The sequence below is a fragment of the Triturus cristatus genome, chromosome 3_1, assembly GCF_964204655.1.
Source record: "Triturus cristatus chromosome 3_1, aTriCri1.1, whole genome shotgun sequence".
In the NCBI taxonomy this organism is placed as follows: Eukaryota; Metazoa; Chordata; class Amphibia; order Caudata; family Salamandridae; genus Triturus; species Triturus cristatus.
In genome coordinates this window covers 377,811,936-377,825,644 of record NC_140583.1, presented here as the reverse complement: position 1 = coordinate 377,825,644, position 13,709 = coordinate 377,811,936, and the positions used below count along the sequence as shown (strand labels likewise).

Genomic DNA, 13,709 nt, shown 5'->3' with positions numbered 1-13,709 from the left:
AAATATGTAAATTATTCCTCCTATTACGATTCTCCAAGTCCTCGACCTGTTTCTGAAGTGATAAGACTTGTGTGTGCATGAAGGAAACATCTTTAGTGGTCTCTTTGAAAGCAGAGACATTTTGATCCACTACTGTAAGTCTGGAGTCCATTTGTAGCCAGTTATCCAACAAAGTTTGTAGTTTGGAATTAGTTTCTTCCATGAAGGGTCTGAGCGCTCTGATTTCCTGTAGTAGCATCTCCATTGAGACTGGAGAGGCTGGTTTAGGAGGCGAAGGAGGGTCCTGTTTCAGGCACTTCGCATTGGACCTTCCAGATGTAGAACGTGCAGGGTCCATTTTTGCGCTACTGCCTTCCGTCGTGGGAGATTCAGTACTTTTCAGTTTTGAAAATTCTGAAAAAAGCTTTGAATTTTTGATAAAGACACATTTTGGTTGTGAGGCAGCAAAAAAAGACCCTTTCGTTCTGCCCATCAAAGTATATAGTAGCAAAAATAGAGATTCTTGAAGAAAATAGAAGTTATGAAGTAGGAATGTCAAAACATGAAGAGGTCAAGCCAGCCTGTTAAATGAACCAAGCAGAGAAGCAGTATGATTTGAGAAAAGAAAATTGGTTGTGCACAATGACCCAAACAAAGAATAGTTATGAGACAAATCAGGAACCGGTGGGAGCTTTGTTGCTGATAGAGCTCCTTAAGCTGGAATGTGTCTGACTCCTTAGTTAATACAAGATCATTAGGTATAACACGTTGTCCTAATTTACACAAAAATATGCAGGTGAAGCTAAATTTATATACTAGGCAAAAGGAGAAGAAAAAGCACCTTCAAAATGCATATTTCACTCATGTCTCCTCAGAGAGTTTAATGATGAAGGTGAAAAACAGCTTCCAAAATGGCCGCCTCATTCACAGAGATTGAAAAGAAAGCAGTTAAATATGATGGAAAGTCAACAAACTGCAGCTTGCACAATGCTACTAAAAATGGGCATGAAGGATAAAGCAATTTAATTGTAGTGGAGGCGCCAGGAGAAATCTGTAATTTTCGCCGCCTTTGGCATGTTGTAAAAGCTCTCGACGGAGTCTTCAAACAAAATGGCGGCCGCGAGAATGCGAGTCTGCCTCCGAGCGTTTACCTGGAAATATCACTGTCCACGGTAGCCAGAGCCAGTTAAAAAAAAACTCGAAAAAGCTTCAGGCATCATTCATAGAGAAGCTCCGTGGTATGTCTTTGCACTGAGTTTCCTGAAGGCGCGTCTTCACATCCTCGGAGTGGGACCTCACCAAGGTGCCGCCATGTCCATTGGCTTCAGGCCACACCCCCCGACAGAGGTGAGCTTAGACACGGTGGGTGATTGCTATCAAGATGGCCCCATAGTCCCGTTTGCGGACTTGATGGACAATTATGGTATCTCCCCCGGTCAGTTCCTGCAGTACGAAGCTCTGGTTCATACCTTTGGACAGCTATGGGGTGGAAGCCGGGATGAACCAACAACTCACCCAGTCCTGCCTGCGTTGAACACTTTGGGCACTGCAGGTCACCAGATGAAGTGGCATCATGAGGCCCTGGTCACCGCATCCGTTCGCACTATGGGGGCTCTCCGTGGCAAATGGGAAAGGGCAATAGGTAGGGAGCTCTCTGATGGCAAATGGGGGAAAGTAATGAGGTCCCATAAGAAAACAACAATGGAACACCAGGCTTAAATATAGGCAGTTCAACTACCTCCATATGGTATATATGACACCTGACAGGCTCAATGATACGTATGGTGGCGAGCCGAGGAAATGCTTGAGGTGTGCTTATGTGGATGCTGAGTTTATACACAAGACCTGGAGCTGTGGAGTAGTACAGGGGTATTGGGCGGAAATCCTGGATAAGATAAAGAAAGCACACGGGAGTGAACTGGCTCTGACTATAGAGGTCTGTTTGTTAGGGCTCTTCCCGCGCCCTCCCAAACAGAAGGTGGGGAACCGATTTATTGACCTAGCCCTGGGCCTAGCTAAGAGACAGATAGCAGTGGTGTGGCAATCCCCCACTGGACCACATTTGGCAGGTTGGAACCGGGACGTTATTGGTTTGGCAGGGGCGGAGGGTAGGGCCCTGAGTTGGGAGGAAGCGAGGGGCATCCGGAGACGACCGATAGCAGATTTATGAAAAGAAGTGCTGGCGAACTGGGAAAACCCAGAGCGGGAGCAGACGACAGAGGGAGAGTCTGGTAGTGACAGTGAGGGACATGCAAGGTCCCATGCGGCCAACTTTGGACCCACATGGCATGAGAGCGCACAGTATATTCACGACGAGAAGGTGAACCCGTGGTCCTAGAGAGGGGATGGACAGATGGTACATGTGAGAGTGAAGTAGGTGGATGGGGAAATGGCAGCCTCCCCGACTTCTGCCCTCCCCACCCCCACGGACAACCCTATAGCATATAACATGTAATTTACAGGATCGCTGACTACATCCTTTGTACCAGATAGGACTCGGGCCCCCTCTGCATGCTGGATTTTATTAAGTTTTCTTCTTTTCCTTTTTCTCTCTGTTTCTTTCCCGTGTTTTCTTTTTCAATCGATAAATTATTAATAATTACGTGTATAAGAGTGACATTGATGAGGACATTCCCTAATTCCTGGGTAGTGGCTTGAATCGCCCACTGAGACAAGGCAGGGAAGAGCAGTAGACGGGGGTTACGTAAATTGTACATGTACTAAGATTGGGGGCCTGGTGGATGCGCAAAAATTAGTAGACAGTAAACAACAGTGCAAAATAAGGGACACCATGCCATACACCAGGGCAGAGCTGTATGTACCCCTGTCTAAAAGTTAACTGAGAATAATTCTGAAAAGTGTTGCAAATATACTGTTTGTGTAAATGAAACAAACATATAAAATGTCAATACAAATATGTTTAAATACAAATGTATGAGGAATCCATTGTGCAGGGAGTGCTTTCTCCATCTCTCTGGGAAGCTCTAATCATTACAATTCTTCAACCCAATAAAGACCCGCTTGAGTGTGACTCGTACCGGCCGCTCTCAGTGATCAATGAAGATAATAAAATTCTCTGTAAATTAATTGCAGCGCGTCTCCTCCCTCTGTTGCCCCTAATGCTATGTACGGACCAGTGTGGCTTTGTCCCTGGTTGGGCCGCATCTCACAACCTCCGCATGCTCTTTGCCATGATGCAAGAAGTGGACCCACAGCTGCAGGCAGCCGCAATCTTCGTCAATGCCACTAAGGCATGTGATTCACTGGAATGACCATACTTATTTGCATTGGTCTTAGTCCTAAGTTCATTAGACTAATCATGCTTCTTTACTCCCTCCCCACTGCACGAATAAGGGCCAACGGCGTGATAACGGCCACGTTCCCCGTCTCTCGTGGCACCTGTCAGGGATGCCCCCTGTCACCTCTGCTATTCGCCGTAGCAATGGAGCCTCTGACGGCCTGGCCGCTGCAGTACCATGCCCACAGAGGCCTGGCGTTCACCCCACAGGTAGTATTGTTCACGCTATATGCGGATGACGTCACACTTTATGTCAATCATCCCTCTACCAATTTGGACCCTCTGATCTGGGAGTTTCTCCAGTTCGGCGGACAGGTATACTAATCAACTGGGCAGAATTAATTATTTTTCCGCTGACTGAGGTCATTACACTGGTTCACACGGAGTTCCCTTTGCAGTGGTCATATGACCCTGTGAAATACCTGGGCATTTGGATCTGCTGTGACTCGAAGGAACTATGGTGTTCCAACTATGGCAGCCTAATGGACTGGTTGGAGCAGCACATAATGACCTGGGTTACACTGCCCTTGTCCCTAACCGGGTGATTGGCCATCACCAAATTGGTCGTTCTACCCAAGCTCCTCTACCTCGTCACAAATGTTCTACTCCCCCTCACTCACTTCTTCATAAAGCGGCTGCGCTCGAGCATGATTACTCTTTCATGGGCGGGCAAACAGCCCAGAATAGAGTGGAAGGTCCTCACCCTCCCATTTGAGCAGGGTGGACTGGGGCGCCGGACTTCGAACTGTACTATTGGTGCGCTCAGGCACAATTCGTACACTATTGGATCTACCCAACACAATGCATAGCGCACATTGCCCTTGAACACAATCTAGTGTCCCCACTTCCCCTCCCAATAGCACTTTATCAGACACGACCTGACTTCGAAATGTAGTAGACACTGTGGGATGCATGGTGATTGCCTGGCATGGCATGCGCAAGAGAGCGTGACAAGATGTATTATATGCTCCACTAGTCCCCCCTGCCCAGGCACCTGGCAATGCCGCATCAAATCAGGGTGGGGGAAGGGCTAACCACGTTAGAACAGATGACATAGTACCAGCTGCATGCTACGCTGCGCACCTGCTACCCCTCCTTCCCAGCTGCACCCGCTACATTCTTCACTTTGGAGCCTTTTTTAAAAATCCTTCTCCATGTAAGCTGATCACTCGCCTATACAAAGATATGCAGTGCACGGCACCAGTGCAAACCACGTCGGCTCACCTCGAGTGGGAGGTCGCGCTTGGCATCTCGATCACACAGGAACACTGACACTGGACATTCTGCACTACGCAGCCTCACACGCTCTCCCCGAACTACAGACTGCACCTCATACACTTTAAATTTCTTCATAGTTTCTACAGAACACCAGTCTGGTTCCAAAAAGTAGGCCTGCTCATGGAGGCATAGTGCCAGCGATGCTGCTCCCCTAATGAGACCTTTCTCCATCTTACATGGGACTGCCCCAAAGTTTAACAGTACTGGACAGATGTTATTGATGCCATTGAGGAGATGACAGGTACCCCTATTGCAAGATCCCCACTGACAGCATTACTTGGCTATGTTAAACTCCTCCCGACAGACAGCAGAAAGCTTGCTGCGATGCTCCTTTTACTTGCCAAGCGACGCATTGCAATGGCATGGGGCAGGATGCGGACCCCACAAATCGAGGCTTGGCTTGGGAACACAGCATTATGTCAGGAACTGCTGTCTACATATTGGGTCAAATGCCCACACAATCACGACCTAAAGATATATTGGGCCCGCTGCAACAGTACTTGAGATCGCACACAACAGATGAGCAGAACTGCTCCTCAAGACCCTGAGCTCCCAAGAGTGACACTGCATCCACCAACTTTATACCACTGAGAGCTGGAGTGTCTGCAATGCAGGAACCTCAGCGTCCCTGGTCAGTGTGTCAGCCAGGAAGTCTTGGTCTCCTCTTCTAAGCGAGATGTGATGTGTATATACCCATAGGTCTCTCCAGGGGTTCTACCTTGCTGTGTTACTGTGTCGGCCTAAAGGATGACGTCGGGCCTGAACTTTAAACAGAGATATTACACAGGAGATGGTAGTCCTGCTGTGCTTCCAAGAAACCTCATGCATAATGTATGAGTTTCGAACTAGGGAAAAATCTGCCTTCTGAATGCAGTGTCGTATCTAGGTGAAAGGTCAGTCCGTAAGAACCGTTATGTATGTAATGTACGGAAGAATATAGGTGAAAGGTTTCAATGTTACCTGCACCTATATAGGGTACCTATATGGAATATAACAAGATAACATGGCACGCACCCTTTATCTATTACGAGAACATCATTGCTCCATACAAGAGATTATCTCTATTTGTAGAAGACCCATTGCAAGACTAATTTAGATGTGAATGTACAATGGCACATATGTTATGTGCTGAACTAACAATTGATCATATGCAGGAGAAATGTGTTAACCATCTCACATTTACTGTATAAAATGTACCCTGTAGTATGTTATACATATGCATATCTTGAATAAAGAGAATTAAAAAAAAAAAGAAAATGACAAAAGTATTTTATTACGAAACAGTGGAAGATATACTAGTTAGACAATACAACTAGAAGAAAGTGAGACAAATGGCATCTTGATCATTAGAAACACATTAATTAGAAGAATATGAAATATAAAACAATGGTAAAATACATTAACAATCCTGTGCAGATGCATATTTGTAATCCAGAATGAATGAGGCTGATTTGAGGGTGCCTACAGCTGAATTAACAGTGTTGCATAAAATATTTGCAATTACACTAGAGTCTCATTATGAGCTATCTTGCATGCAGGGCCCTGAAGAGATTGTGTAATTCATGAATGGTGGTTCATGATAGCAAGAGAGCGGGCTCTGGGTCCCTAAAATGTATCTCTTTAAAAAAAATGTTTTAATGTATTTTATATACCCATAGAATCATGATACATCGAGTCGTTATTTCATACAGAGTAAGGTAGTGCTTGGAAATTTCCTTGAATATATAAATATGATATCACTTAAAATGGGTGTTAAAATCCAATGCGTAGTATGACTTATCATACATGGTGTGACCCAGGGAGGATAACAAATATCCTTCATACATTACAGTAGAAAAAGAGTGTTGCATTCATGTTTACAAATGGACCCATCTTACATATTATATAATAAAGAGGAGCAGAATAAATATAATATATTATAAACTTTAAATAATTCGTAAAACAACACATGAATGAATAGGCTTCGACAATTATCACCTATAAATAAATAGATTAAATATATATTAGGTTATATTCCTTCTCCACCTAGCTATGGGTGAACAGATTGCGCGTCTCAGCTTCCCTGCCTCTCTGCCCCTACTTGAGTATAGTACACTCTCTTGATTGTAGGCCCCTAAAAGTCGTGCTAGCCACATTTGAAAAGTGGGGTGATCCATATCCTTCCATCTTGCAGCTATCAATATCCTAAAGATAGCAATGCACATAAATATAAAATATTTTTCCGTAGTGTTCAGGCCTAGGCAGCTATCGTAACCCATTAGCATCAGTGTGGGGGATAGGTTAATACTACACCCTAGCAGCCCCTCACAAAAGCTAGCCACCTCAATCTTTACGGAGCTTAACCTGTCACAATCGTAAAACATGTGAACTATCATTGCCTGTCCTTCCCCACATCTTGGCCAGCTATCATCCTCTCTTTTGCCCCAGCTAAAGAGTTTGGCTGGGGTAAAATATAGATTGAATAACGTCTTATAATGTTGTGCCTTTAGACTTGTCGATCAAAGGATTTTACCCGCTAATAACAGGGCCATATATAAATCTATATCTGGATTATTTAATTTCCCAGCCCATAAAGTTTTGGTTTTCTTCAGATCATCCTGAATTCTTTGAATCAGAGTGCAGTAAATATTCTCAATCCTATTGCCACTCCCGACTATTAGCTCTATTAATGGATTTTTTTTCCCCCGGGGAAACCGCAGGACTGCGGCTCCTAGAGATTCACGGATTTGAAAATATTTAAAGTACTGTCTGGTCGAGATCCCATATTTCTGTTGTAGAGCATTGAAAGTGCATAACTGACCTGATTCATAGATATCACCTACCACTGTTAAACCTAGTTGTTCCCATTGCTTACTCAAGCTATCATAGAGTGCAGAAAGGCAAGTGAATGCCAGAGCGAGGTATAGTAATTTATTTTCGGAATTACCATAGCTTTTTGCACCCTATTCCATAATTCCTAGGCGTTAAGCATGACCTTTGACCGAAGCCTCTTATAATAGCATGATTTTCCCTGACACATTAGCAGCCCGTATGCCTCCCTCCCTATAATTAGTTCATATATGGCTGGGACCCTAGTATTTCTTTCCTCCTCAGTGGCTCTACTAACGGCAGAACCAAATAAAATCGACATCTGTTGTAGAAGACTTGCCGATAGATAGAATCTGATATTTGGGATTGCTAGACTGTCCTGTGACTGCGGGAGTGACAAATACTTTAAGGAACGTCTGATTTTTCCGTATTGCCTGGTACATTTTGAAAAAATAGCTTCCAATGTCTTCAAAATTTCTTCATCTATCATAAGCGGAATTGAGCGGAAGAGGTAAAGAATTTTAGGCAACATTGTCATCTTGAGGACATTTCCTCTTCCAACAACTGAAAGGTGTAATCCATTTATCCTCTTAAGGTCTGCAGTAATTGTCTTTATCAATGGATTAAAGTTAATTTTAACTATTGTATTGACTGCTGGACTGATACACACCTCCAGATAAATAGCATTCTCAACACATCTTGGGTCGTTAAAATCGATATTGTTTGTACAAAGAATGAGAGTCTTATCTTCATTCAGTGAATAGCCTGATGCTTTCCCAAATTCTTTTGCAATAGCTGTAGCCTCCTTAATTGCATTAGCAGGGTCAGTGGTTAAAATGGCTTTGTCGTCTGCATAAGCCAGTACCTTGGTTTCAAAGCCCCTCGCGACAATTGGTTTAATAATCTGGCATCCCATAAATTTTTCTATAATTGGGTTAATATATAGGGCAAATAGTATGGGGGAACAAGGACACCCTTGTCTCGTCCCCCTTGATATTATAAGCATGTCTGATGTACCCTCATCAATCGTAATCGGGCTCTGGGATTCTCATACATTGCCTTAATTGCTCTAATAAATCCTGGTCCGAATCCTTTGAGCTGAAGTACCCCCCATAAAAACCTCCAAGCCACCCGATCGAAAGCTTCTTCTGCATTGAGGAGGATCATGGCCATCCGCCCCCCGTTGCAGCCTGGATATCAAATAGCATTATGGTCCTTCTGATATGATAAGTTGTCCCCCTCCCAGGGATAAACCCATGCTGTCAGGGCGAGACTAGATGGCCAATAACCCTCCCCAATCTAGTAGCCAATAATTTGGAATATAGTTTTGTATCAGAGTTGATCAGGATTATAGGTCTGTATGAGGACGGATTATCCGGCGGTTTACCTTTCTTATGAAAGATAATATTTTCTGTCTCCCTCCAGGATTCTGGTACTTGCCCATTATGTTGTATCCCTATAAACAGGTCCAGTAGTAAGGGAGCGATCACTGTCTGTATTTGCTTATAGATCTCTAGTGGGATACTGTCTGGGCCAGCTGCCTTTCCTGCTGGTAACTCTTGTAGCCCTGCTAATACCTCCTCTAATGTAAACTCCTTTTCTAACTCCCCCTTAGCCTGGCTATCCAATAGAGGCCCTAATTCATTTTCAACTAGTTTGAACATGTCTTCACGAGTTATCCCTTCCTCTTCTTTATAAAGAAGCTGATAATATTCCTGGAATACCTTGAGTATATCACTAGTTTCTGTATAGGTTTGGCCATCCTTCCTTATTGCAGCTATTCGATTCCTGACATTTTCCTGCCTATTACATAACACCAGCTTGTTCCCCGGTCTCATACACTTTGCTCTGTTGTGATTGATACATTTCAGCTGATTTCTGAGTAAGCCAACTGTTTAATTCAGTTTTTAAAGAGATAATTTGTAGTTGAAGATTTGTTGCGTCTCGTCCCTGAATAAGCAAGGCTGTGTGAACTTCTTCTGCCCTAGCTAGCTCAGCTAATAGTTGTTCATTCCAGAGTTAACTCTCTTTTTTTTACGCGCTACAAAGCTAAGCTAATTGTCTCACCCCTTAAAGCAGCCTTAAAAGCATTCCATACCGTATTATGGCTGGCGCTGTATCTATTCATATCCAGGAATTCCTGAGCCCATTTCATGATATGCTATATATGAAGCTTATTTACCAATAGCTTCTTATCTAATGTCCACTTATTATATCTTTTTGGGGGTATCAACTTCATTATTGAGTATCAAGGGATTATGATCTGAGATCACCTTTGGGAGCTTTTTAATCCCCACTTTATGAACAAGAGGTGTTGAGGTAAGAAAATAATCAAGTCTAGTATATTTCTTATGGGGAAACGAGTAGTACGTGTATCCAGGATCCCTTAAAATGTATCTCTAATGTAGTTTCTATAAATGTAAGCTTATGGTATAGTAGTTTTGCTTCTCCAGTGCCCACATTTTAAAATAAGGTCTTCTTCTGTTTACCATAAGTCAGAGGCTCTCCTTTGGCAATGCTATAATGTGGCAGCAAACTTGTATACATGTGCAGGCTGAATGAGAAACAATCTTACTGGCTCACTCTGGTGCTTCTACATAGTAGCCATATTTCAAATGAGACTCAGAATAAATTGAATATGGCTTGCTAAGGCCTTTAAATTCAGTTGAGAATCCAAAAGGAAATGTTGCCTTCCTTTTTCTTGAAGTGTAAATCTGCAGCTTGTTTACTGTATTTGCACTTTGGGTAAAGCATGCTGAAAATGTAATCTTGGATTGGCACAACATAAAAAAGCCATTAATGTGTTTTTTTCCATATCTTTCTGGGTCTCAAACACATGCAGAAATATTTTCCTCAATGTGCCTATCATGGCCTGGGTTGTTCCAATTTAAGTAAGCCAGTTCAACTACTGTAGAGAGTCTGGGGGTAACGTCATGTTACATTTTATGCCAGATTGGATAACCACGTCCTCCCTGGGGAACCATGGACTGTGGGTCCTCCTGAGGGACCTCTGGCACTGGAGCAAGTATAGTGGGTAAGTAGAGGAGCTTGCCTAACAGCAGGGGCTTTGGGGTGTCCATGTGGCCCACAAGAGTTGTTGTGTATGGTAGCACCACAAAGGGGCAAGGACACCCTTTTGATGATAAAACAAATGCTGATTGTCCACCCTGAAGAAAATGTAAACATATACAGGCCTCCTGTGGTTTCAACAAAGGACTAAGCACTTGAGAACAAGTCACACCATAAGCTTTGGAGGACTTTGTTAGATTTGCATATCTATCTGCGGTGTCACACTAGGGACAGGATGCTGTTGATGTTTGGTGTTGTGTGTTAGCGGCAGTGAGCTACTAATAAGCACCCAGTACATGTTTTGTCACCCCAAGTTTCCCAGAGCCCAGAAAACATGATCCTGGAAAATATTTCCTTTAGTACGAAGCATTCACAGACCCTGGTCATATCTTCAGAGGCTCTGCAGTATATGAGCCGGTGTTTCTAGAAGTATTATGCAACCTGATTAACGGTAGGAATAATAATCTGAATTAATCCACACTAACTTCAGATTTTTCTTTATTATAGCCAGCCTTTACCAAATTTAGCATCCAAGGACCTGGCTTTGGATTCATGTACTTGAAGTAGATGATAAAAAAGATCCCTCATCCAATCAAATTCTTTAACTTCAGTCCACAGATGGTCCACAAACTTTTTTTTATGGACCATCTGTAGTTTAAACTTCTAGATAGCTGGTATGTATTTTTACCACTTTCAAGCGCAACTGGATGAACCTCTTTTACTGGAGAATGTTGCCCCAAATCTATTTTGAAAAAATGTCTTTCCAATAGAAACTTTGACTTCACTATAACTACAGAGGTTTACTAATGGTATATTCCACATAATGTTATGATATTTGGTGAAGCATTAATAAGAGACCAGTTTGAATGGTGGATGGCTGGATCATAAACTACAGGTGATGAAAACATTTACCCTCACCAAGTGGGGTGTGCATGGAGCATGTGGTTGGTGTAGGCCTTTTTAATAAGACGTTTATATAAATTAGATATGCATATGAAATGTATTAAAATTAAAAACACATTGATGTTTGTAATGTTTGATAATTAATGAATGTATATTTATAAATATTTTTGAATTAGTTGTTGAAATTGATAATTTGTTACATAATGTGAAACTCAAGTTACCTGAAACTAACCAAATTGTGGTGTCAACCACAAAGTTCAAAATAGAAAAATTGCTTCAAAGACCCATGATGCATTTATGCCTTTGATACTCTATTCTCAGCTGCATTTATTACATTGATACTCTATTCTCAGGATTCCAAGGAGTATCCTTGTGAGCAATAAAAAGTTCTTCATGTATTGAAATATTTTTATCAAATTTGGCATATAAACAGTTTGTAACAGAAACACAAACCTCCTCTGAGGACTATGTTACCCATCCAGTAAGACCAACTTTTTTAAACGGTGCACATAAGGTCCATTTAATTTATTAATTCTATATTATGTGTGGTTTTTATTATAATACTGCTGACATGTACCTAAAACAGCGTCACAAATAATGCATTACCAGCAAACGAAAATAGAATTTCAATGTTTGGAATGTCTCGCTGCATTACTAATTTAGACTATGCCATTTTAATGTCATGCTATGAATTCTAAACGTTTTAAGTATAGCAATAATGTTGTTGAACTTCTTGTATACTTTTTTACTCCAAACAGTAATTTGAGTAATGAAGATGGCCCAGGTGCTTACGAACTCCATCTTTCAGTGAAAGACTATTGCTTTGCTAGAGAAGATCGCATTATTGGAATGACAGTCATCCAACTGCAGAGCATGGCTGAAAAAAGCTGTGCTTCCTGGTACCCTCTGATGAAAAATATCTTTATGGATGAGACAGGCTTGACAATCCTGAGAATTCTTTCCCAAAGGACAAATGACGAAGTTGCAAAAGAATTTGTAAAACTCAAATCAGATGTTCGTTCTCTAGAAGAAATCTAAAATATGAAAGCAATGAAAGTTGTCACATCCAAGAACATAGATACATCGATGCAGTGTTGGTGTTTGAATAGTGCATGCATGTGCAAATCAGTGGGAATGTTTATTAACATATATTTCAGTGTTTGCCAGTACCTAAGGATTATATTTGCAAGTTATGTTGAGGAGATGTATACATATTTTGGTCTTTGGACAAGATTTGTTCACACAAAGTGCCAAAAATGTGATATCAATAATATCATTTTATTGTACATTTTGCAAGTTTGAGTTAAGTTCTTTGCTTTAACATCTACACATATTTAATTCAATAATCATTTCATTAACGTTTAAGTTGGATTGTTTACTGTTTTTGCTATTGTTCTTTGTATTGCTTATTCTTCATGTTTATCATCCAATCTGCCACCATTAGGTTATACATCATTTTTATTTAAGTTCAATTTTTATTGATAAAAATACTAAAACAATTTTTTTATCATTGTTATAACTGCGGTTATGCCACATTAGCATTTGTATTTTTGTAATTCCCCATCTGATCTCGAGTAAATATTTCTTTTGCATACAAACTAAAAAAAGGTGGTACACTATTATGTTGATCTTTTTCAATTTTTCTGATCACTGTGAAGACATCCAGTTGAAGCAATCCTAAACTTAGCATTGTAAAACAGAGTTTATTATAGCTGTTTGATATACTGAAAGAACACTGATCTTCAGAAACTGCCAAAGTGACAATACATTTGTATAGAACTAAGTCAATATCTGTAGAAATAAAGCTGTCATACAGTTCAGCCCATTTTCTTTACATGATGTCATTTTTTTTAAATGATATGGAGATGACTGATTTGGGAGATGGAAGGCTGGTGTATGGATCGTTTCTAGAAGTAATTATGCAGTTAGCATTTTAACTATTGACAACTATAATTGTTGATTTACATACTTAGCTGTAAGACCAGTTAAGTGTTTCTTTTCATTTTTTCAGAAAAGTCCAACAGTTTGTATTTATGCAACATTACTATGTATTGCACTGAGGCGAAGTCATGTCTTGTAAATATATTTAGTGAGACATTGTAAAATAAAGTATGAAGAAACTGTGTGTGTACAATCTATTTTTTGTAAATCTATTGAACAATTGGTCTTGCCAGTTTTGACTTATTTAGTTGTCACTGATTGGGCAACTGTTTCTGTAGATACCAGCATGTCAGAAGCATTATACGCTTAATTCAAGGTTTTTATTAGAGAGTGAGGGCCTCATTCACTATATTTTTACGTATTGGCTGTGCAGCAAGCCTTTCTGCTGCACTGCCCTTTGTCAAAATGAAAGGGCAGGAATTTGCTGCATCTA

General features: G+C 41.3%; 1 protein-coding gene across 1 annotated transcript in view; it reads left to right on the top strand.

Annotated features, from left to right (window-relative positions):
• The window catches only part of UNC13C (unc-13 homolog C), a 1,458,878-nt gene extending 1,446,359 nt beyond the window's left edge, over positions 1 to 12,519 (top strand). Inside the window, exon 34 of the mRNA XM_085644160.1 lies at positions 12,094 to 12,519. Coding sequence (XP_085500286.1) covers positions 12,094 to 12,373 — 280 coding nt within the window. The 3' untranslated portion in view covers positions 12,374 to 12,519. The remainder of the gene's footprint in view (positions 1 to 12,093) is intronic.
• The last annotated feature ends 1,190 nt before the right edge of the window (positions 12,520 to 13,709 follow it).